Source organism: Tigriopus californicus, chromosome 1 (genome assembly GCF_007210705.1).
Source record: "Tigriopus californicus strain San Diego chromosome 1, Tcal_SD_v2.1, whole genome shotgun sequence".
Lineage (NCBI taxonomy): Eukaryota > Metazoa > Arthropoda > Copepoda > Harpacticoida > Harpacticidae > Tigriopus > Tigriopus californicus.
The window spans coordinates 14,646,794-14,671,184 of record NC_081440.1 but is presented as its reverse complement, the minus strand read 5'-3'; the positions used below and the strand labels follow the sequence as shown (position 1 = coordinate 14,671,184).

Genomic DNA, 24,391 nt, shown 5'->3' with positions numbered 1-24,391 from the left:
TTGGTTCTGACCTTCAGACTGCGCTCACTTGAATTTTCAGACATTGTTTTGACGGCATTTTATCAGAGGGCTACCCATCGCCTCCAGGATATCGTTTAACCATTTGTAATATGTCATTAGGTTCTTAACAATTCCTCTTAATGAATGCTTGTGGTTCAATGTCAAAAAAATCTTCGAGTAGGGAGAAATGTTGTGAAAAACAGCCATGGAGGCCCTTAATTTCTTTACACCCTGTAGTCCCTACATTGTCTATGGCTTCCCTATCGACCTCAAAAGGCCGCACAGGGTGTTTGATCTTTCTCTTAGAGTTTGCATAAGAGAAAAACGCCTTCGGATTCGACCTCACCCCTTGAACAACTCTACTTTCCTTTTTCAACTGATCGGTCTCAATGGAGGGCTAAATTCTACCCTGGATTAAATCCAACTTTCTTTGAAGGCTAGCCACAACTACTGGATTCAAAGTGCTCTCGAGCCTTTTTGCTAATTTGCAACTCCTTTTAAACAATTGCTTCCTATACTTCGGAATTTTAGACCCCGCCTTGCGCAACACATTCAGAGATTGCTAGAGTGGAACAGACGTCCTCGAAAACTAGAATCATTTTGTCTAAGGCTACATCTATGGACGATTCCTTTTTCAGCATTGAAATGAGATCAGGCTCCCCTAATCTTTCTATAATCAACGGCCAATGTTCATCTTTGAACTTGAACTTAGCCAAACCGACCTTTTTGACCGGTTTTACTCTAGAGCACGCCGGCTTTTGAGTAATGGTCGGCCCTATCTCAAGAACATGATGATCTGACAGATTACTAGCTGTCACATGGACATACTGGATCAGATCTTGTGGAAATAAACTATTTGATGCTTTGAAAGCCTAGTGACGAGCCATGGTTGTCTTTTTTAAGATTGCAAATTGTTTTAAGGCAGTTAAACGGAAAACACGTCGTAGAGATTGTTGTATTTATTAACCTTAAATTCAGGGCATTAGTAACGAAATTACAGTAATTCTTTCCTTTTTTCGAAAAAGGAATTGTAATTGCATTACATTTTAAAATTGTGTGATTGTAACGACCCAAAATCTGTAAGAATTACTACTCGTTACCTGTTCCTTTTTCAGCTTCCAGAATGGCCTTCAATTTTTGTTTATCTCGTGACAGCTGCGGAACCTTCAGGCTCCATAGAAATTGCTATTTTTTGCTAATTCCATCTAGCATATTTTGATCAAAGAAAGTCAGGGTTGAAAATTGTGTTTACTCTTAACCGTTCTGAAAGTGTTATTGGTTTTGAATCTTGTTGCATTTGCTACTTTAGTGTGTACATCTTCTCAATCAAATTCCGTTGGACGCAAGCACGAAAAATGTCTCCTTGGCTTGAATATGATGCTTCAAATTTCCAAAGCCTCCTCACTTCACTGCACTTCAGGGATGGACTTCTTACAGGGAAGCTTTACTTACGTCACAATGTCTAATACTGTTTTCCATCATGAATTTTGCGACATTGTTTGAAACCTTTAACAATCATTATCCCATCCAGGGTCCCAATCTTGACTCCTCAAAATATTATGATGCAATACATTTTGAACAATTATGCCAAGATTAAATGCCATGGCTCATGATTGAAAAATGTTGTCAAGAAATCTTCAAATGTTACGAATTAGGCTTGTTTGAGCCAAAAAAACTCCATCTCTTTTGAGAAGAATGGTCTGGATGGGGTAAACCATAAAATATTGGTCATCTAAAATTTTAGTAAAAGTAATTGAAACGAGTAAGGCTATTACATTTTGTTTTCGAGTAATGGTTGTGTAACGAATTACTATTTTTGACCAATGTAATTGCAATTGTAATTCGTTCCTTTTATTGAGCAACGACTAATGCCCTGCTTAAATTAAGTTCTGATCTACACAAGATCGACCAAATCGAGCAAAATGGCACCCAGTCAACGAATGCAAGTTGCTTTCGAAGCAAGATCATTGAGAATTATTTGAATACCATGTTGGGGAGTTCACTCTAGTGGATCACTCTGACGGAGTTTATCACGTTGGATTTTGCCATGACAGAGTTCGATGTACAAGGAGAAAAGAAAGTAAGGCCCTCCATGGCTGTTTTTCTCAATATTTCTCCTTGCTTAAAGATTCTTTTGACATAAAACCACAAACATTCATTGAGATGAACTGTAAAGTATAGAGTGGCATATTACAAATGATCTAACGATATCTTAGAGGCGATGGGTAACCCTCTGATCAATTGCCGTCAAAACAATGTCTCAAAATGCAAGTGAGCGCAGTCTTAAGGCCAGAACCAAAGCTAAGGGCATTCTGAAGGCCGGCAAAGACCAAAGGAAGTTGGTGAGCCTTTCAGTGTTCATCTTCAAACCATTGGAAAGTGGAGAAACTCGAACAAATGCCATAAATCCTTTTAGAACGGACCGGACCAAGGGCCGAAATCTGGAATTTCAAGAGTCAATCTCTAAACGCCAGAGAGTTACCAATGTCCTTTGGAGTAAAATTGGATCATTCATGGTATGGCTCTAGGTTTTTCAATAATTGCTTTTGATGAAAACTGGAGATTCAATATGATCACATTATTCTTTGAGTAATAAAGGAAAAAGAAATAGGTTTCATGGCACGTTACGAGTGGTTTGTTTAGCAATCTGCAGTGCGTCTTCCCGGTCTTCCCGTTTTGTTCGGGCTGTCTGACGTTGCAAATAAGGGTTCTTATGAAGATGTTAATGGGGTACCCCACGTAGTTTCGTGAACGCAAATTTTGAAATGCGATAGTACTAAATTCATTATTCATTTTACTTAACTTTTATTTAAATTTAGTATTTGATCTACCAACGAATCAGAGTTGACTGATTTGGCTAACCCTTGAATATAAAGTTGATTGGGAATTTTAGTCAAAAACTTGTCCAAGTCTGACTTAAATCCTGCTACTCGATCAACACTTACATACGCCTTACGAATATTTGAAGGCAGTAAATTGAACAATGAAGGAGCCCGAGAAAGAAAATATTGTAGATCTGGTTTGATTAACACCCACGAAAACTTTAGAACTTTACTAATTTACACCCCCCTGGTGATATCTTGCGACTTTCTGACACATTTTCATTACTTGTATGGTTGGCTGTTCCTGAATAAAATAAAGGCTCAAGTACCAGAATCCTTGAAGCTGCCTTGGGCCATTCAAGATTATTTGTCCACACCTAGACGGGACAGATTCCCATACCCCCAACGAAAAGGACATTTCAATGACTCCCAACAAATTTCCCGCTCAATCTGGCAGCTACCGATGTTGTGTTGTACACTCTCGAATGACAAAAGGAATTGAAAGTTGCTATCGTTATCCCGGTAATATTGAACAGTTATGGTGAACAAAAACACAGGCCTGCAGCCCAAGATGGATGTCATGTCTGAGGATACCATAGAAAGCCTAGAAAATGAGTTAAGTTTAGTTGATGGCCAGATTGCAAGCCTTCAAGAGAGGAGGGCCCAACTCCTTCGGCAAAAAAATAACCTGATCCAAGCCCAAGAGAACTTTCGCCGGGCTCAGCTCCAAAATTTCAATTGGGAGAGTCAAGGTAGTTATTGAGCTGTACTTCTTTATTGCCTACAGTTTACTACCCTCTCTCTCTCTCTCTATCTTGCAGATTTTGCTTGGTCTAAGAAGCTGACTTCGACCCTCCAAGATATTTTTGATATCAACTTTTACCGTCCACATCAGTTATCTTGTATGAACGCTTTACTCTCCAAACATGACGTGATGCTAATCATGCCCACTGGAGGAGGAAAGAGTCTTTGTTTCCAACTACCAGCCTTAATGGCCTCTGGTTTGACCTTGGTGGTATCACCATTGGTGGCTCTGATGGAAGATCAGGTCATGGCACTTAAGAGAAAAAAGATCAATGCAGAAATGCTTTGTGCTGACACACCTCGAGCGGAAGTGACACGAATTCTCAATGTTAGTGTATTGGTTGATTCTAAAAAGAGGCTTGGTTTTTCATATGCTATCTTCTCTTTTCCAGTCAATGATTGATCCGGCATCCGAGATGAAGTTGCTTTATGTCACTCCAGAGAAATTGGCCAAAAGCAAGCGGTTCATGGCCAAACTTCAAAACGCCTACAAACGAGGACTGTTTTCTCATTTGGCCATTGATGAAGTTCACTGCTGCTCGCAGTGGGGTCATGACTTTCGGCCGGATTATAAGTTTTTGGGCGTAATGAAGAGCCTTTTCCCGAAAGTGCCCATTTTAGGGTTAACGGCTACAGCCACATCCACGGTGACCGAAGATACGCAAAAGATTTTGAATCTCAAAGACTGTCTAGTTTTCAAGGCTGCTTTTAATAGAGCCAACCTTTTCTACGAAGTCAGAGCCAAACCAAGTAACACCGAGGATTGCATTCGCGAGTTAGTTCAAATGTTGTCCGAAGAGTTTCGCAATCAATCGGGTATCATCTATACGCTCACCATAAAAGATGTGGAGACCTTAGCCAAAGACCTCAAAACTCAAGGCATTAAAGCAGCACCTTACCACGCCTCTTTGGAAGCCAAACAGAGGAGTCAAACTCATAGAAAATGGCTGAGTGCCGAGATCCAAGTTGTTGTGGCCACCATTGCATTTGGAATGGGCATCGACAAGCCTAATGTGCGATTCGTGATTCATCACTCCATTTCCAAATCCATGGAAAACTTCTACCAAGAATCCGGTCGAGCAGGTCGAGATGACCAACCGGCCAAATGCATCGCCTATTACAAATTCAGCGACATCTTCCGGATCAGTACTATGGTTTTCACCGAACAGACAGGTTTGGAGAAACTTTACGGCATTGTGGCCTATTGTAACAATCTGGATCGGTGAGTGCCTTATTATTTTTTTCCATGCATTTAGTTGCTCCTTTTCAACATCGGATTTCTTCAGGTGTCGACGATCCATCATCGCGGACCATTTTGGCGAAGTTTGGGAGAGAGCGGATTGCAATGGCATGTGTGATATTTGCCAAAATCAAGACAACCAGACTGACTTGGAGGACGTGGGTGTTTATGTTGAAGCCGTGGTTCAGATCCTAGATCAAGCTGCGACCACTGACTCCAAAATGACCGCACTGAAGTTGGTGAATGCTCTCTTGGGACGAGGGGAAGGCAAGTTTAAAGTGCTCGGATGGAAACCCAAGGATTTGAGCACAGACAAGGCTGAGAGGATCATTTCAAAGATGTTGTTAGAAGGCTACTTGAAAGAGGATTTCGCTTTTACGCCCTACTCCACAATCAGCTACATCATTTTGGGGAGGAGAACCATTCAAGGCAGGAGTCATCAATGGAGGTTTCCAAAGGCTGCTTCACCGCTTCCGAAGGTCAAAAGACAATCAACGAAGGCTGTGGCGGGTAAATGCCCCTCCAAAAAGGCCAAAACGTCTAAAACTGTCGTTTGCTTGTCTTCAGATGAAGATATTGATTTAAATTGACTCGACTCCGAATTTCATGCTTTTCTTAGTTTTCGTGAAATTAGCCAGGAATGATTAAACGAGGTTTCGGGAACTGCGCCGCACATTCCGTTCGCAATAAGTATTTCAAATTCAGATTCTTTTGGGTGTGTCCTTGGATTACTAGCACTCCCTTGTCCAATCTCGTCCACCATATTTATAGTCCTCTATGATATAAGCCAGCCAAAACCCAGCCATTCAAGCCACGCTGGCCCAAGGAGCATCTGTCAGGATGTCAGGATATATTGCACAGATGTATGTTCGCATCAATAGATGAAAAATTTGAATCCGTTCACATGTCTCTAAGTGCGCTTTGTAAACAGGGGCAAGGGAGAGTTGTTAGCATTCACATGGCTGGATCATTTCATACGTCAAGAAAATATTGAATTAAGGCCTTCTTGCGTCGTATCTCCTATTTCTCAGTAAAAAAATATGCGTAGTTGCCAATACACAGATCTCAGCTCAGGGACACAGACGGCGTACGTCTTCGTGCTTACTCTAAGGTGACCATTTTCTGTAGATTTATGCTACAATGCGCCAGTTTTATTTTACATCCTCTCATGAGGAGTGGGATCGAAACTTTCTTGGCATACCCTTGATATCTGGAAAAGATACATTTCGCCAAGTTAAGACCAATCATAAGTTTGAAGGAGGAGAACGTTTTCAGATCCCAGTCACTTTGAAGATCCTTCCCCTCCCACTTTGTGGATCGAAAGGAAAGACAGAGCAAAGGAGGAAGAGAGAATTACTTGCTAGAGAAGGGAGGGCCCGCGGGATGCACATCACATTCAGTCATTTTCGGTGGGTCTGGGAATGGCGCAGTTGGGCTGTTCAGGATTGTTGTCAGTGAATGTGTTGTTCGAGCACAAGCACCTTCATCATCATCGATCCCGCCAGAATATCTCAGATAAGTTGTGCCCTCGGAGTGAGCTCGACACCATAAGCATCACCACCATCAACATTATCACTCGCATCCTCGACAACCTCCGTCCGTCCATAACACATCCCAGTCGAGTTACCCGCACTCTGCCAAAACAGACAAATCTTTCGCCTAAAGAAGCATTCTTTGAGTGTGTTGTGGCAGTTCCCTTCTAAAACTACACTCACCCAAATCCTCTTCTGCCAATCCACAAAGGCAGTACTTGAGCAGTTATCAATGCAAAGCTACAACTACTGGAGTGCTCCCATCTCAGGACTCATGAATATCACAAGTGCAACTCTTTCTAATGCTACCCACCAACACGAAAACGACCTCATCTTCGCCAGCTTCAACCAGGATACGACGTAAGTCGAGCAATTCTTCGGCAAAGGACCATTTTTCCTTCATATTTCATCACCTCCTTTGTTTGACTTTTTGTGTTCCAACTTTTGGAGCTGATTTCTCGGTCCTCCGCTCTCTCACTCAGTACACGGGTAGCAGAAAGGTAGCGACGTAAAAGAGGAGCCCTTCAAGTTACGTGCACTGGATCCCCGGAGCAGCTGGTCCTCCTCCTCCTCCTCCTTCGCCTCCCTTGACACCGTCCAAACCAAAGAGGAGAAGGAGGAGGAGGAGGATAGTGAGATCCGAGGAAACAGAGGCTTGCCCATAGACGACAGGCTCTCCGGTTTGAACCAGCTTGGCAACAAGAATCATGCGTAGATATCATAGGCACTAAATGTCGGACCAGCACAGACAAGTACTATGAAGGGCCTCAGACGAGGCATTAGATTTGAGTCTTATCCAAAAAAAGTCTACCTAGCACCGAGGGGCAAAAAGAGGCCTTAGTGTCTTGGCCCTGACAGATTGATGGGAGGCCTAGCTAAGGTCTGTGTTGGAGAAATCTTTTACAGGTGACGGATGGATGAAAAAGTAGAGTTACATAATAAAAATTACGTATATATGGCGATCAATTATTCGCTCTTTTAGTCTAATGCTAAACTCGTTTTCTGAAGGAAATTCTGGGCAATTCTTTGGATGGCACTAGCATTGCTCATATTCAAGGGGATTGATTCATGATTCACCTGAACAAAGGCCTGGCGATAGAGACCAAGTGTATTTTTTTTTAACGCAAGCCGATACTTCAAAAAAAAGGAGCGAAGGCGAATGCAAAGAACCAGAATTGAACACGAACTTCCTGTCCTTGGTTGATGGTTGCGCACGCTCGTTAATCAGGCCACTGGTCAAAAAATGCTATCCCGAGAAGCTTCAACTTCCCCTGAAAGATATCTGCCAAAAGCCATGCACGGTGTGATGATCGATTTTAGAATACAGAGGGCTTTGTTCTCGTTGTCTGAAAATATTTAATAATAGAAATTGGCATGTCGCGACGACGTGTCTGTTCAATCTCCGCCATTCAGACATGATTAAAAATGAAGAGAAATGTCTAATGAGGCTAATCGATTCCTCGTTTCAGATCACTGGCTGTGGGGAACAGCTCGGGTTATAAATTATACTCGCTCAGCTCCTGTGATAGCCTCGAACCCATCTATGAAAATGGTAACGGGTGTTTCTTGCCATTTTAATACACTTATAAATCAGCAAAGGAATTCTCATTTCAGACTCGGAAGAGGTCTATATCGCCGAGCGACTTTTTTCCAGCAGCCTCGTCGCCATTGTGTCGCGTGAAACGCCACGCAGGCTCCGGGTGTGCCATTTCAAAAAGGGCACGGAGATTTGCAATTACAGCTACAATTCTAAAATCCTATCGGTGAAGATGAATCGATCTCGGTTGGTGGTGTGTCTGGAGGAGTCACTGTTTGTCCATAACATCCGGGACATGAAAGTGCTTCACACTATTCGGGACACGCCTCCAAATCCCTCTGGATTGTGTGCCTTATCCACCAATTCGGACAACTGTTTCCTCGCCTACCCTGGTCACTCCAGTGTGGGCGAGCTTCAAATCTTCGATGCCATGAACTTGGTAAGCATTTTTTTCTTATTCCGATCACGCAAAGATGTTGACTCCATTCTCTGAATTACAGTCTTCTAAAACAATGATACCCGCTCACACTTCGAATTTGGTGGCTATTGCCTTTTCTCCCTCGGGAACCCGCGTGGCAACGGCCAGCGACAAAGGAACCGTGATCCGTGTGTTCAATGTTAACTCGGGGACCAAGTTGTACGAACTGAGGCGGGGTCTGAAACGCACAGCCCATATCTACTCGTTGTCTTTCTCTCCTTGTGGACGGTTCTTGGCTTGCTCCTCGAACACGGAGACGGTTCACATCTTTCGGTTGGAGGAACAACCCCGAGAGAGGTGAGGAGGCACTTAAGATATTTGTATTCATGAATAACCGGCTCCAGAACTAGCAATTTTTTTTGACCCCTTTAGCGAGGTCATTAGCCAAAGCCCTCCCAATGATAGTTGGGGATCGTATTTCAACAACATGGTTTCGGCGTCAGCGAGTTATTTACCTACTCAGGTAACGGACACCTTGCTGCAGGGCCGTGCTTTCGCCACCATCCGCCACAACCAATCCGGACTCAAAAATATTTGTGCCCTAGCCTTGTAAGATAGATCGCACTCACTCGGAGGGATTTTATTTTGATCTTTCATCTCCAATCCGATTGAATTTTCAGGATCAAAAAGAGTCTTCGGCTGCTGATTACTTCGCAAGATGGTTATCTCTACATGTATGGTCTTAATTTGGAGGATGGTGGAGAAGGGACCCTTATCAAGCAGTTCCAACTCAGTGAATTTCGACCTTTACCCACCTCTGGAACAAGTCCTGATGGAACGAGTGATGACGCCTCCATGGACGAGGCCTCTCCCCCAAAGACGAATCCCCCGGATGGTGAGTAGGATTCGGCCTCGGTTGATTAGCTCTCTTGAATGGTTTTGGTAGTGCCTTGGTTTGTTTCCATTCCTTTGTAGACGACGTGAGCTACGCTGATCGCGTCAAGAATCGTCACCCTCACGAGATGACCGGTAATGATGATTCAGGCATGAGTAGCTTAACCGGTTTAAATTGAATTAAACCCTGTTAACTGGAGACAATCCTGTTTTTGTTTACAGATTCTGAAAAGTTTCATGAGATGGAAAAAGCCACGGCCAGCCCGCCTCGGGAATGTTTTCTATTGGATGACGATGGGGAGTTTCCACCCATGCAGGACAAGAGGGCAGCCCGCCCTTGAAACTTGGTTGGCGAGACGTTATCTAAAAAAATGCCAACCCATTACAGAAAGAAAAAAAAACACAAAAATACTTTCAGTTCCAAGATACCTGTTGTACTTATTGTAAATTACTAGGATTAACGACGCAAAAAAACCGTTACAATCATCCATTATCTCAAAGTTCTCTTCATTATCTGAGATTCCATATTTTATGTGATAGACCCTTAATGACAATAGCCAATATATAAAGTCCCACAGTATCAAATCACTTTCTTGGAAAGTAAGCATCTAGACCCTAAATAAGCAACACTTGCCCAGACTCTTCTCAAAAATTGATCAAAATTTGTTCGCAATAAACCCTATGAAGAAATAATAATTGTGTTTATTTCGTAACTAAAATTAAAACTCATTTACTAAGCATATATTTAAAGGAACGGGTATTTCGAAACAGAAGTCTACCCCCCGGATTTGGAGCACTCGAGGCTCGCTTGAGCTCACGGTTAATATTATTCTCGGGTAAATGAGAGCTCGAGGACAAATCGATTTCATCGAGGGCTGGCGAACTGACACTACTGGCCCCGTCAGACAAGGGGCGACGTCCCAATCCGTGCAAATCAGACCGGATTTCGCGGAGATCAATGAAGGCTGGTGTCTCCTTCTCTGCCGCTTCGCTTTTGGAGGAGGGGGCTGATTTTCTGAGTTTTTTAGCGAAGAGAGCTCGGGCCCGAGGGTGAACACCCGTAGGATGAAAGAAGCTGTAGTAGAGAATCATGAAGAAGATCCCGCCAAAGAACATGGCGTAATGGCCCAGAATGCCTGGATAGTAGTACCAGTATTCCTGGCCGATGGGTAGATTGGCATTGGCGTGCAAGAACCAGAATATGATGAGGACGGTGTTTTCGCAGAAGCAGAAGAGGTAATACAAAAGGTACTTGTAGCGTGTGTGTTCCTCTTTGGCATTAAAAAACGAGAAGATGTAAACGGTTCCGAGAGCAAGACTGAAGAGGAACTCTTCACAACGGCTGTTACAGGCACTTGTTTCCTGGTATATCACCCACGATGACATGAGCACCCAATGAGCCACACATACGGGCCCAACTAATCTAGGGTATATTGAGGCGAATAGGCTGAGGGCCAGGACTCGGGCCGTGATTGATGAGAAGTGCCAAAAGAATTGGCAGATACTACCGGCCAGCCGGATGTTTTCCTTCTCAGTGTAGGTATATCTGGAATGAAGCAAAACACCACTATCAGCATGATGACCGATATTTACTTCTGCATTACACAACCGTTCTCACCTCAGGCTTCTATGATAGACCACAAGGGACCAGGCTAATGAGATCAGAGATGAGATTACGCTTAAGCTGAGGATACTGAGCTTGAGAATGGGATCGACAGCCTCGTCCCCAACGAACTCACGATTGTACAATTGAATAGCATGAGGATCGCGAATCAATATGTACATCTGAAGCACTAGTTGAGGTGCACTCTCCATAAAGCATTCAAATAAGCGGAGTAATGTCGCATCGGCATCTTCGTAGACCATGAGTGTGTAGTATTTCAAGCAGTCTCTCCGTGCTTTTTGTCGGTCATGAACATTTTTGGCCTTGGCTGCCACTCGTGCGAAATATCGACTGCGGATCCCATTGGCCATGGAGTCCAAATAACGGAGAACTGGAGCAATTTGTAACATGAGAACGATCAATCTGAGAACCCACCGCCACGTGGGCACAGGCGGTAGGTCAGTGTTTTCCGCGTCCATGAGGTACCATCGAAAACTGAAGCCAGTCATTGTTAGGGACGGCAGGAGAATGAAAGCCACGGTCAGACCAAAGTACCAATAGTGATAGATCCCATGCGTCACGCCCAAATGATAGAAGTACGCCGCCACAACCGTATCCATGACCAGGTCGAAGATGTAGGTGGCGATCGAAATAATAGTACAAAAAAAATCGAAATTGGAATACTTTGGACTAGAGGGAATAGCATCCACCTCGTCGAGTTCCACGATAAGAGCTTCGAGGGTACAGGGACTCTGGAGTAATGACGAGACTTCATGATTATGCGGTTGTTCCAAGTCTTTTGGAACTTGTAATGGCACTTGAGATTCTGACTTTGATCTTGGCTCAGGATCTTGCACATCTAGAGCCATCTTGATAGATTTGAATTTGGTTTGGATGGAATGCAATAACTTGGAGCCAACAGGCTACAAACGCCGTTTGGAAGTCGCGTCCAACCACGAGAGCATGTCTGGAATTGAATGAAATGAAAAATAAAATCAACAGGCCAATATTGAAAAGCAGCGCAATTGTCTTGGAAAGACTGAATCTTTAATTTTATAACAACACACATAATTTTAAAACATCACACGATTAAGATCCTCAATTTAGATGAAGCACATTATAACTCTTAAGCGGGGAGAATGAACCGAGTAAAGATAACAATAAAAATAGTTCTTAAGTCCGTGAATCAAAGCCCATCCATCACCTGCTTGTTCATCAAGCTTAGTTCTGACCTCGCCGGAGGGCCTCAATAGTTCGAGCCATATTTTTCACTGTTTCGCGAGTGCTCAAGAAAACCTTTTTCCCCGACCTGTCTCCACCAAATAGACCGCCCAAGAACTTTTTGCGCTCTTCATTCTTAGGTTTGATGACAAGGCACCAATGACCGCTCTCTTCCTCCATGGGCGGAGGTCCATCAATGGTATTGAGGTCAAAGAACCACTCCGTCACCCAATGACCCATCATTTGGTTGTAATAAACATATAAAACCCGGTTGGTGGTCACCAAGAAGGCGGTGGGCGTTCGAGAGACAATCTCCTCGTGTGCAATGTAATGGTCTGAGGCCGCATAACGTCCTTTGTCCAATTCCATCAATATCTTGTTGCCCGTGGCTTCCTTCAGATTGTAGTTCCTCACCACTCCATCCAATTGAATGAAACGAGCCGGTCGGACCCTTGAGAGTTCGTCACCCACATCCGTGCATCGCTTCAGCGAATCAAAAGTGCCCGATGCGAAATCAATCATGCCCCCAGTCGGGCGGGTCACTAAGCCCACGACCCCCTTGCCCATTCCTTTGAAGAAGCCACCAAATCCCTCATCGCGCGCACCCTCAATGGGCTTGGTGGCTACACCCGTGACTCCGTCAAAGAAGCCCATGACAAGGCCTTTCCCGCCGCGGGCCAGGCTTTCGCCCACTGTTTGTTTGCCGCGTTTCTTGATAGCCTCCCGGCGCTTCTGTTGGAATTTGTCGTCGAAAGTGAGGGATGCCAGGCCCTTTCCGAACGCTCCCGTGATTCTTGAAAAGGTGCCTGCCGCTCCGCCAATCACACCGGAGAAGACACTTCTCACACCAATGACTAGACCTTCAGCGAATTCGCTTGGTCCTTCAACGGCCCCTTGGAACGGTTCATAGAAGAGATCCTCCACACTTCGGCTCACACCTACTACCAAACCAAAGGGATTTCCAATCACATCCAACCCAAAGATGATAACATAGGCTTGCTTGATGGCCTGGCTGGTATAATGTCGAATCATCTCGTACATGAGATCTTCTTGCGAGTAGAAATGATGCTTTCGTTCAAAGTAAGCCAACTTGAACACAATGTCGTCGGTATCAGTGATGGTGACACCCAGACTCTGCAGAAACAGTCCAAAAAAGTTGGATCGCCTGGATTCGGCTCTTTTGTTCTTAGCTTCATAAGATGTTAGGGAGAAGCTCACATGTACTTTCAAGGGCGACAAATGGAGATAATCATAAAAGTCCTTGAGACCAACAGTGACTTGAAGTTTGGCAATATCTTTCAACGGCTTGGTGGCTAGCTCCAGATCTTCTTTGAGGAACTCGTGAATATCCTCGTCCAGAATCTCTTCCTCCTCCAACAAGTCAATCAGGGCATTCACCAGGCCTTGGTCGACCTTGATGTGAAGCTCTTGGACAAGGGCGTGAACGTACTTGTACTGAGTCAAGTTGGTGTGCTCCGGTGAGAAGTACTGAAGCACTGACATCTCGATGAATGGCTTCGGAATACTGTCGGCCACCACACTCTTGGGGGGAGGTACCGGAGCCAGGATCACTGGAAACAGGGATTCCTTAACCTGGTTGTCGATTTGCACTCGATTGATTTTGGCGTGAATCTGACGCTGGTGTGAAGAGGTTCTCAATTGGACCCAAAGACCCTTTTGGAATTGACGTGCTAGTCGTCCCTCAAAAGGTTTGGTGATCCGAGATTCCTCGTAATTGACCAGTATATCATCCCTGCCATCGACCTTGACGATCCTCTCAACGGAGGAGCGTTTGTTCACGGACAGTTCTCTCAAATACAATTGGAAGTCACTCTCAATTGCATCACATTGGACCCGAGTGAGTGGCTTGAACCGAGTTTTCCCATTTCTCTTCACCTCCCAAACAACATCGGATGACGTGATGCTCGAATAGATGAGTTCATAGCTTAAGGCTGGGTTGTTGTTCACAATAGAGATGCCAATTCCGGAGATCGAGAGAACGATCTCTTGGTCTATCCGTTCATTTTCTCCGGACATTCGAGCCAAACGGAAGCACAAATTGGGATCCTGATCAAATAAGAGCACTCGTTGCATTCCATTTAAAAATGAGACCCATCCCACATATTGTTCCTTCTGCCCATCAATCTCAATCACACCTTGGTCGTCACTGACCAACTTATCCACATATTCGTCCTTGAATCCATCAATAGCCCAGATCAAGGTTCTTGGTCCGGCAGGATTCAACCAAGTGAATAAGCGCTGTTCCATTGGCGGTAGGAACTCTGTTCCTTCATCTTTGTTGACATCCTTTTCCCAGAACTTCATCATGTAATTGGTCGTGTTGTTGATGAGCAGGACCGGTGCTAGGCCCTTGGTGTAAGCACTCACCGTGAGGAGTGTCTCCGAGTTCGAAGTTCGTACATCTGCATGGAGAGCTCCAAACTTGTTGGCAATCATCAAGAGCGTGGAATGAGCACTGGTCATGGGAAAGCTGGGAGTGCCTTCGGGGTGGTCACTGACTCGGATGATGACGTTTCCAGCGCCATACATCGGCCAAAATGGCACACACTCGCCCGGTGGAACCTCAAGCCAGGATTCGCCCTCCAATTCCTTCACAGAGATGGGAAACTCGGCGGTGTTGATGATCATGTAGTATGGAGTGATGGTAATGATCTTGGTCAAACTGGACTTGCTCATGGCGATATTGACCCCCACACTGTAACCTGCTTTGGACACATCATTGCGCGCCTCGGGTTTCTTGCAAGTTATTTTCCCCGCATCCTCGATGGTGTCTAAAGTGAAAGGATCCGACCATTGGCTCTCCTCAATCCGGATAGAGGCTTTTCGCTTGCCTAAGAAACTTTTGGCCGTGTAGGAGAACATCATGGGTACGCCCTCCAATTCCAGGGGATGATAGATCACGTTCTGAGGGTCTTGGCCCCGGTAGGTAAGGGACTTGCCGGTTTTGTTAATCATCCAGAATGGAGCATAAATCGAGATCACTTGCGTTCCGCTACTGATCATGGAGTTGATGCCCAAGTCGAACTTGGCACTTGAATTTTCGGTTGAGTTCATAAGATGAAATCTCCACAAACTCAACTCTGGCATTCTTTCGTCAATGGTTTGAGTGCATTCCCAATCCGCATTTCGGAATTCAAAAATTTTCAGGTGGATCTTCGAGACTCCAAGTTTGACCCCTTGCATATGGCCACTTTGGCCTGGTTCAATATACTTCATGTTTTCCTTGAATTCATCAAATCCGTAATGGAGCGTAACGGGCAAGCAGTTCTTGAAGACCAAGATCGGGCGAATGTCCAGGACGTAGTTCATACTGGCCAAGTTGCCAGTTCGTTCGTAAAAGATTGGCTCTTTAGAGCCTTCCACATTCAAGAAGATGGTTTGGTCCCCTTCTTTGCTTCTGCATTCGATCATTTGCGAGTGGCTTCCATCTTTGCCGACGAGTTCTCTCCATTTGAAGGATTCGGGTCCCAAGTAAAAGTCACCGGCAATTTGGAACGAATACTCGTAAGGATCGGAATACACGTGTTGAAGTGGAACATCAAAGTTTTCGTCAGGTTGGAGCTGAGCTAGTTTAATATACTTGGAATGTCCGTCATACTTCAACACATTGACTGGCATGTCAAAGTGGTTCTTGATTTGAATAACAGATCGAATGGTGATGTACTTGCATCCATTCTCCACCTTGATGTCGGAAACTAACCCATGGTGGTCACCCATCTCATCACCTCGAAATGGAAACGGAAAAAAACGAGAGTCCGCCTTGCTGACTGGCAGGTCGAAGGGATCTTTTTCACCCTCAATTTTGATCTTCAACATGGCCTCAGCATTTTCGTTTTGCTCTTGCAGGGGGCTCACATATTGAGTGACACTCTGTGATCGGTTTTTCGACATGATAAGATTGACATCTTGGCCGTGCTCTAATTCCTTGGTTTTCGTTTCGCCAGGTCGTTCATTGGCCACAAAGTATCTAAAGTGAGTGCTACTCAGAACTAATGTTAGTTTCTTTCCCGTGCGATTTTGAACGATGAAAGGAGCTTGAGGTAGTTCCTTCTTCTTGGACTCGGTGACGTCGGCAAAAGATTGGACCAGGGTGGTTAAGACTCCCATAAAGGACTTTGTAAGAGTGACTTCGAGAATATCCTTGGACTCCAGCCCAATGACCATGAGGGGAGGCAGGTTTTCAGGGCAAACAAACCCATCGACCTGATCAAAACTGGGTGAGGCCACAATCGATCCAAAGTCACTCGACGAGTTACTCTGAAGGCTCAAATTCAAGTCCCAGCGGCGTTTTAAGGTCGAGCCATCCGGTTTGATCTGACAGACTGGCTCGATCACGGGTTCCCACAAGGCCAGTTTGGCGTTGTAGTAAGCCACCTCAAGATTCAAAGTGCCTGTGGCACTCATCTTCGAACTGCTCCAATTCTTGATGTCACAATTGAAACTGCTCTCTAGGAGAACAAGTGGAATAGTGTTGTTTCCAGCTCCAGACTCCACTTTGATGACTAGATTGTTAATATTCAAGATAGCTTGTTCGTCTAGGAAAACACCTTGTCCAGAACTAATGGATGATGACAACTCCAAGGCGTCTTGAGCTTGATCAGGCTTCAAAAACCAAAAATTCTCATGTTCAAACGGTTTGGTTCGCCACAATTCGGTCAAGTCCTCAGTCTTGGCGACATCTTTCTTTTCCATTCGCTCCTTTTGACCCATGGAATCGATGAAGGCTTGCACACTATTCTGGATGATGATGATGCTGTATGGAGACACATTCAGACACAAATCTGACATATTGACATTGACTCGCATTCCGTGACCTTCATTCTTGCTGATGGTGAACGAGAGCGTGCACGGTTTGAGGATTTGAGCCATTGTCTCTTCGCGCAGATCAGGATTGAAACGGCAAGTGTGACAACGGATATTCGAGAGTGCGGCCATCATAGACATGGAGTCAGAGGTGGACCAGAACTTGAATTGCAGCTCGGTGTTCAACATTAGGGCATCAGTGTTAATGTCTTTGATGTTTTCCACCAAGAAGATGTCCGGCTCATCAACCTTCACACACACGGATATATTTTGATCATTCACTTGTTCAGCTTGAACTTGAAGATCAGGTCGAGACCACTCATAGTTGAGGGTTTGATCTGGAACAAAGAACTGGGCAATTTCCAACAAATAAGCCACAGATCCCACCAGAACAAAGCTCTGCACGTGGGCATTCAATATTTGGTTGCCTTTGTCATCGCGATCATAATTAACATCGACCATGCGAATGGATTTTGAGGTGCCATCCGAAGACTTTTGCTTGGCCTCCATCAGCCGCACAATCCTATTGGAATCTGCCTCAGCCTCGTAGAAGCGGCTATCCTCCAGGACACAGTTTTCAAGAAAAGCTAAAGCGGAAATTGATCCATCCACCAATAGACAGCCTTTCGTGCGAATCAGTTCAACTTTGAGACGAGCTAAAGCAAAATGCGAGTCTCGTTCTTGATTCAAGCCATCAAGAGTAGTGTCGCCGGCAAATATATCCGCTTGGAAGCCTTCAAAATCAAACTCGAAAACTACCACCTTGGCCTTGGGATGCCTCTCGGGGTCTTGAAGAACCGCACTCATGGATTGAGAACTTCTTTGGGATTGAAGGCTGGTTCGACTGCCGTGTTTTTTCTTTAAATTCAGCTTCATTTTATTCTTGTTGTTCGTAGGCACGGGAGACGATTCCACTTGTTCAAATTCGCCTTTTTGCGAGAAGTTGTTCAATAGGATGCCCATGAGAACATCATAGTCTCCTTTGCTCATTTCAGCCCAGATCCTCTTTAATGTTCCCCTGACAGAGATTTCAGCAGGGTCGTTTTCATCCTTGGAACCATTCATATTTCGGACCAAATCCAATTCAAATGTGATAGGTCGGATGATGAGGCAATCACTTTCAATGTCATTGCTCCGAATGTCTTCAGCAATTCTTCCCCGGAGGAGCTTGAGATCTTTCAAGTCAAAGTGCATTTGATCAAAGACGCGACTGTCACTCAAACAGAACTTGTTGGAGAGCTTCAGCTTGCCAAGATCCGCGATGAATGTGGTTCGACTGGTTGAGTGGACCGGGATAATTATCAACGGAGCATCCATCATGATGTTCAACTGGGCGCGAGTGGCATTGGCATATGCATCAATCATGGATTTCGTGGCGTTGTCAAACGCCATGGTGGCCTTTTCAGCGACAGCCTCTCGAGCTCCAGAGAAGGGTTCGATGAAGGTGAGGAAATCGGTGATGAACTTCATCAGGAAGACCACTTTCACTCTGCCCATTTGGGCTTCTACCAAGACGTCAATCACATCGGGGTTGTTGGCTTTGGCTTCTGGAGAAACCTCGTAGATAGTCACCGATGCATCAAAAACCTTGTCATCCAAGTTCTCGGCGATCTTTTCATAAATGGTTTTGGACCTATCGCTCCCCAAGTTGCATGCGTCCATGACCTCGAAGTTGACCAGTTTGGCGGTGATGACCTTTTGATCAAAGGTCTGCATGTACGACACGTTCAAGTCCTCGACTCTCATGGAAGCAAAGTAGACCTTGTTGGTCATGAAATCGAAAGAAACTCCCTCCAACGAAGCCTTGACCTTGACATCAATGGTCTGATGTTCAATACTGTTAGCTCTCTTCTTGGTCTTGAATGCCCATTTCGTCAACCCACCCGATGTTTGCCGTTTGGTCCCTTGGGCATGAGATTTGCGGGCATTTTGGCGCTTTAAAGCCCCTTCAGCATCAGGAACATCCTCGCCAGGTTTTGGAGACCTGGCATCTTCAAATTGCTCTTCAACTTCAGGAGTTTGATCATCGGGATCAATCTCATGGGAGGCCTCATTTGCTGGAGCAGCCATTAAATTCTTCGCTTTGGTGGAAAGTTCTTTCACAAACTTGTCCACTTTCCCAATGATATCAAGGATGGCGTCTTGGTGCAGATTGATGTCCACTTGGCTCAATTCCACTTCCAAGGTTTTCAACACGTTCTGATGAATCGTTTGAAACTCGGGGGATTTTTTGTTCACGTCCGTGTACCTCAGTGTAAGTAGTTTGGCTTCATTTTTGCCTTTCTTGTGCGTGCTTAGGATGTGCACCGGCTTACCCGTCGGGGTCTTCAGAAGAAGATGCTCACAATTGACATCACTTATCCTGAATTCGCCTGTGATGTCGAACATCCTCACTTTGGCATGGATAGCCATTTTGTGGATAGTGAAGTGGAAGAGCTCTTGATCGGTGTTGGAGGATGGACTCATCTGAGTAAGGCTAAGATTCACTTTGTTGATAGTGAAGTCTAATACCATTTTCGTCACATGGCTTAAAGTGCCGATGCTATCGGTGTCAATTTCGTCATTTCGCTTAGCCGGGACAATATCTGTAACGGCCGTGCTCACGAATTGAGCTTGTTCCACCAAAGACCCTGTGTTGGCCAAAGAGCTGTAGGCTGATGCCATGGACCCCTCGGATTCGGTTCGATGCAGACTAGGATCATTGTCTTCAGAAAAACAATCCACCAGTGAGTCCAAGATCTGTGCCATTTTGATGAGACGGTAGTCACTGATGTTTATGGAGATCTCCTTTAGGCTACCCTTGATCTTAGTCAGTGGCATTTCAGGATCTTTCTTGATGAGGCAATATTGGAAGACGACCTCAAGAGAAGTGGGCTTCAGGAGGAACAAGGGAGAGCTCTCTCGATCCACGTGAGCTCGCCACTCTTCATGGGGAAGGGCCACAATCACTTGCATATCTTCCAGAGTCACAATAAACTTGTCATAGGCTTGATCACGCAAGGACTTCTTGAAAGTCTCGGTGAGGTCAGTAAGGGACATATCTTTCAAGTCCCGAGTTTCCGTTGAGATTGGCTGGCTGCGAATCTTAATACTTCCTAAGTTGGCAATGGCGCAAGCGCACGAACTCGTCATCTTCCCCTCATGAGGTAAAATAATGTAGGAAGACATGAGTTCAATCTTGACATCCACCAGGTTGTGGTTTTCAATGACATACTGCAATCCAAGAGTAGTGGATTGTTTGTACTCATTTAGCTTTGAAATAGCGGAGTGTTGAAGGGACGCCAAATTCAGATCGTCTGGAGTTCGGAAGATCTTCATCAATCGATTGATGGTTGTGGCGTGGTAGACAATTTCCAGAGGACTCGAGTAGAAATTGAGTCGCTGGTCATAAACACTTCCTTGATCCTCATCCAGATTTCCATCGGGCTGCTCAGGTGGATTATTTTCAAAACTAAAATTGACCAAATTTCCATCTTTTGAACCTGGGCGGGTAGAGACCAAGCAGGGTCTATCTTCTTGTCTTTCTTTCTTGGGTTCGTATCCCACCACTGTCAAAGTTCGCATGGTCATGGCTAACTCCACGTAGTCAGCGGAGGGTCTTTGGGACACGTGGCTGGACACATCGCTCAGATTGAGACGAATGATCTCTGCATCGTTCAGATCATCATCTCGGATAGTGATGAGAAGACAATCCAAATGAAACCCAAGCTTCCTTGCCACAAAGCTTTTGGGAAATATCCCATGATGAGCATTCTCTTGGTAATCGATGATCTCATACAGCTTTTCTTTCTCTTCGGATGTCATGGCTTCCTCGAGTTTTTTAACGTTGGACTCCAAATCCGAGTTCTGATCCGACTTCTTAGCCCCTCCACCTCCAAACCAGCCCCAAAATCCGGTACCGGCGTTGGCAGCTGCTGCAGCAATTTTCTCTTTGGCGGACTTTTCAACTTCGCGCTCGGCCAGTTGCCTTTGGATCCGAATGTTGACCTCATCCAGAACATCTTCATACTTTTTTAGATCAGACGAAAGGTCTTGAGGAACCTTGGTCCCGGCCATGATCTTGCGTTTGTAAAGTTCACGATAGTCTTTGCACCGATTTATGTGCTTCTTCATGTGATCCCATGACCAGTTGTTGATTGCTCGCATGACTTCTTCTTCGTAGACACAGTCGAAGGCGAATTTCCACAGATCCTTGAACCGCTTGTGATAGTTGGGCAAGTTCTCCAAATCATGCCTGGCCTTATACTTTCTGAATTTGGAAGCTCTATTCATGAACTCGAATGATTGGAGAAGCATCATAAAGTCTTGATATTGATACTTGGTTAAGGACAAGCACAATTCCTTCATCTGAATCGACAGATCAATTTCTGGAATCTTATATTGGTACAAAGTGGGATCAGGACACCAAGTCAGAGAAGCGTCTGAGGTAATTGGTCCGAGCAGATATTTCAATCGCTTAATGGGGTTTTCTCGGGTGCCTATATTTGTGTTGAACATCACATCAATCACATCTTCTTTCGAACTGTTTTCTTCCGAGTACATACTGGCTTTGGGCTTCCAGTAAACGGAGAAACTATCCAAGACCACAAATTTCTCAAACACTTTCAACTTGATCTTGTCTTTCTGTTCCTTGCTATCATCTTTAGTCGTGGTCATTTGAACATGTTCCAAAGTGACACCAGCCGCAAAGGGATATCGGCCCGTGCTCATTTGCTTATCTTCATACCGGATATGAACCTTCTTGATGCTGACTTCAAGGTTCTTGATGATGTTGGCCACTAATCGCTCCACGAATGTATCATCAGAGCCATCTCCAGCTTTCTTGTCTTTCAACTCACTGGCATCTTGCTCCAACCGTTTGGCCTCTTCTGTCCGTTGGAGGCGCTTTTGCTTCGCCTCGTTCTGAAGTCTTCGCTCTTTCTCTTCGTCATATTTGACTGACGTACTGGGGACCACTAGTAAATGCAAGCCTTCGACCTCGATCACAGTCTTGTCGGAAAACAAATGAAACCAAGGGATCTTGATGACCAATTTGCTCACTTTTCCATGGACACATTTCACTGGCAGACCAAGGTCGGAGAGAGCCGATTCCTTCAACTTAACATTGTTCAAGCGGATCTCAGATCCCATGGACACACTACTATCCGAGAGCTCCAAATATTGTCCGAGATAGCTCTTCAGGACGCCCTCTAAGACTCTTGACACCATCTTGACCAACTATAACTACGTACACTCAGGTCAGTAATGTAATGAGGAAACGTCTTCTCCGAGAGCTAAATGCTCTCATATACAGTTAGGATAATATTTCTTCCTTCTTTTGTGTTCGGTTACTCCAATCTGTAATGAAAGCAAAAGCACGAGGTCAGTCCAAAATTTTGAACAGATGTTTGTAAACAAGTGGCTCTCAGTCAGAGGTACTTTCCAGATGGAATAGGTACTCCTTTTTTTATTTGGTTATTGCTTTTGAGAAGGAACCCAACGCCGAACCAACACTTCCTTCACAAACAAGTCACCGAGGTTGTCGGGCGATGATCGAACTCTTTCCAGGGTTTGACCTCCGGCAAGAACTTCAACCAATAAGAGCTCCTTGGACGTGGCTTCCGTGATTCGATTCAATCCGAACAATTCCCGCCAAGACATGGTCTCATCCTGGCCGTTGAAGCGAATCCTGACTGAATACGTGGAATGAAAGAAAGGCGGTCCGTCTTGGTAGAGCAAAAAATCCGCACCAAACTTCAATCCGCTCCGAACTACCCATCCTTGTGAGCGAAAATGATGATAAACCCGATACAGCACCGGAAAATGATCATCCCGGTCGATCAAAATGTGCCAAAGGTCACTCAAATTCAAGTCCCGCCCATCTTGACACACAACCAGGCATCCTAGGGCATAGCTCAAGAAAAACGCCTCTTCCGGCGACAAAATCAGCGGCCAACGTTCATTCATATGCGGTCGATACATCAATTTCCCCACTGCATTCTTGTCCTCCTGCTCCTCCTCTCCCTGAGATCCGGATGCCTTTCGTAACGTCTCATCTCGCCTTTCCGGATCGATTTTGGGACAAATCGGCTTCAAAACCGGTCGATGTTGGGCATCTCTCTGTGGATCCTCTGATATGACTTCTTTGTCGCCAAAAAAGCCCATGGTGAAGAGGGTCACAGCCTGATCCAAATTCGAGACCCGCACTTGACCGGTGTTGGCCATCCATTCGCCGCGGTACTCGGGCCAATCACGGCCATGGAATGCGGCAGTTTGAACGGTCAAACTATCGATGGGGACGGGCAACGGTGATTGGAGGATCTCATCTTTTCGAGGTCGTTTGGGTCGCGGGTCCGATAAGGAGGACATGTCTACAGACGACATAAAATTGTTTTACTCACCTTGAGGTTCAACTCATCCTGATCAGATTGCATTGTTATGGATGAAGTCAACAGCTTGTGGCAAATGATTGTTAAAAACGTTGAGTCAACCTAAAGTCTGAGGCCTTCCAGAAAATACGTATTAGCCCCACGGGATCAGCTGTGAAGCCTAAATAACGTTCACTCTCAAACTTTACAACAACAGGCTCAATCACTTTTTAAACATATAATCATCTCACCTGTGACGCACTAAGGCGTGTCTCTCAAGACCAACCAACGCCACTCTGACCACTGACAAGGCGTTTCAGCTCGGGTCACTCCCAAACCAGGTCAGGACATTGTTGTGAAACGAGAAAGCAAGTCGTGGCCGAACAGAGACAAGGGGTGTATGGTGTATTGTACGGAGGAGTTCACAGCACAGCCACATGTTTTAGGGATTTTAGGGCCAAACATTGGACAAATCGAGGTCATTATAGATGAACAAGCCCACAAGAAATACAATAGCTTACAAGACTCAACCTGAAGTTCAAGTTTATTCCAGGTATGCGGATCCCATGGTAAGGGAAACCGGTCTAATCGAACCAAAAGAGGTCAGATTTTAGGGGTGGATAGCTCGCTATGGGCGGATGTGGCAACTCTGGTACATGCTTCTACAGGCTACAGCAATAAAGAATGAAGTAAATATCAGTCAGGTCTGTAAAATTGCGTCAGAGCCCAGGGCTTCGGCAATGACTGGCCTTTATGATGTAGTGGTGGATAACTTTATTTAGACCTGATTTCTTGTCTCAAACTTCGAGATTAAGGCTAAATTACTCACCAGTTCCAGTGCTTGGGAACGAAAAGGATAAATGATAGGGAATGAATGGAATTTCGTGCTACGTAAAAAAAGAACTCTTTGCTGCTCAGGGTGCCGGGAATGTGATCTGGGTGGCATTTTCCAGGACTAGAATGGAAAATTGAGTGGATGAACCTTTACCGTTCACACTTGATTAGATAAAAGGTGCCTTAAGGAAGTATCCTCTGTCCCTGTCCCTGAATGACATTCATGCTTTAGTATTATAGACGCGTTTATTTAAATATTTTGAACATTTACAACTCTATGCACCCGGTTGAAGTGTTGATAATAATATTATGTGG

The 24,391-nt window shown here is 44.9% G+C and overlaps 5 protein-coding genes across 7 annotated transcripts; 2 read left to right on the top strand and 3 right to left on the bottom strand.

Annotated features, from left to right (window-relative positions):
• The first annotated feature begins 3,264 nt into the window (after positions 1-3,264).
• LOC131883312 (ATP-dependent DNA helicase Q1-like) lies at positions 3,265-5,468 on the top strand. The gene is made up of 4 exons (XM_059230760.1): positions 3,265-3,574; positions 3,644-3,954; positions 4,019-4,848; positions 4,913-5,468. The coding sequence occupies exons 1-4, from the start codon at positions 3,361-3,363 to the stop codon at positions 5,454-5,456; spliced, it is 1,899 nt and encodes a 632-aa protein (XP_059086743.1). The 5' UTR covers positions 3,265-3,360; the 3' UTR covers positions 5,457-5,468.
• Positions 5,469-6,324: 856 nt separating this feature from the next.
• On the top strand, positions 6,325-9,735 carry LOC131883329 (WD repeat domain phosphoinositide-interacting protein 2-like). 3 transcript variants are annotated; one of them, XM_059230784.1, is made up of 8 exons: positions 6,325-6,758; positions 7,868-7,950; positions 8,013-8,374; positions 8,436-8,710; positions 8,786-8,962; positions 9,034-9,248; positions 9,329-9,397; positions 9,470-9,735. In XM_059230784.1, the coding sequence occupies exons 1-8, from the start codon at positions 6,631-6,633 to the stop codon at positions 9,586-9,588; spliced, it is 1,428 nt and encodes a 475-aa protein (XP_059086767.1). In that variant the 5' UTR covers positions 6,325-6,630; the 3' UTR covers positions 9,589-9,735. The 3 variants fall into 3 exon arrangements, with proteins under 3 accessions (XP_059086767.1, XP_059086781.1, XP_059086775.1); XM_059230792.1 differs by having other exon boundaries at positions 6,346-6,758; positions 9,329-9,382; XM_059230798.1 differs by lacking the exon at positions 9,329-9,397 and having other exon boundaries at positions 6,341-6,758.
• Positions 9,736-9,929: 194 nt separating this feature from the next.
• LOC131883320 (XK-related protein 4-like) lies at positions 9,930-24,164 on the bottom strand. The gene is made up of 3 exons (XM_059230773.1): positions 24,072-24,164; positions 10,866-11,817; positions 9,930-10,793 (listed from the first exon to the last, which is right to left on the bottom strand). Exons 2-3 carry the CDS (start codon positions 11,717-11,719, stop codon positions 9,974-9,976), a joined length of 1,674 nt encoding a protein of 557 aa, XP_059086756.1. The 5' UTR covers positions 11,720-11,817; positions 24,072-24,164; the 3' UTR covers positions 9,930-9,973.
• On the bottom strand, positions 11,817-22,228 carry LOC131883281 (intermembrane lipid transfer protein Vps13-like). Its single transcript, XM_059230721.1, has one exon. It carries the CDS (start codon positions 22,101-22,103, stop codon positions 12,072-12,074), a length of 10,032 nt encoding a protein of 3,343 aa, XP_059086704.1. The 5' UTR covers positions 22,104-22,228; the 3' UTR covers positions 11,817-12,071.
• Positions 22,232-24,039, bottom strand: LOC131883361 (tRNA-splicing endonuclease subunit Sen2-like). The gene is made up of 2 exons (XM_059230819.1): positions 23,494-24,039; positions 22,232-23,245 (listed from the first exon to the last, which is right to left on the bottom strand). Exon 2 carries the CDS (start codon positions 23,241-23,243, stop codon positions 22,350-22,352), a length of 894 nt encoding a protein of 297 aa, XP_059086802.1. The 5' UTR covers positions 23,244-23,245; positions 23,494-24,039; the 3' UTR covers positions 22,232-22,349.
• Positions 24,165-24,391: the final 227 nt, after the last annotated feature.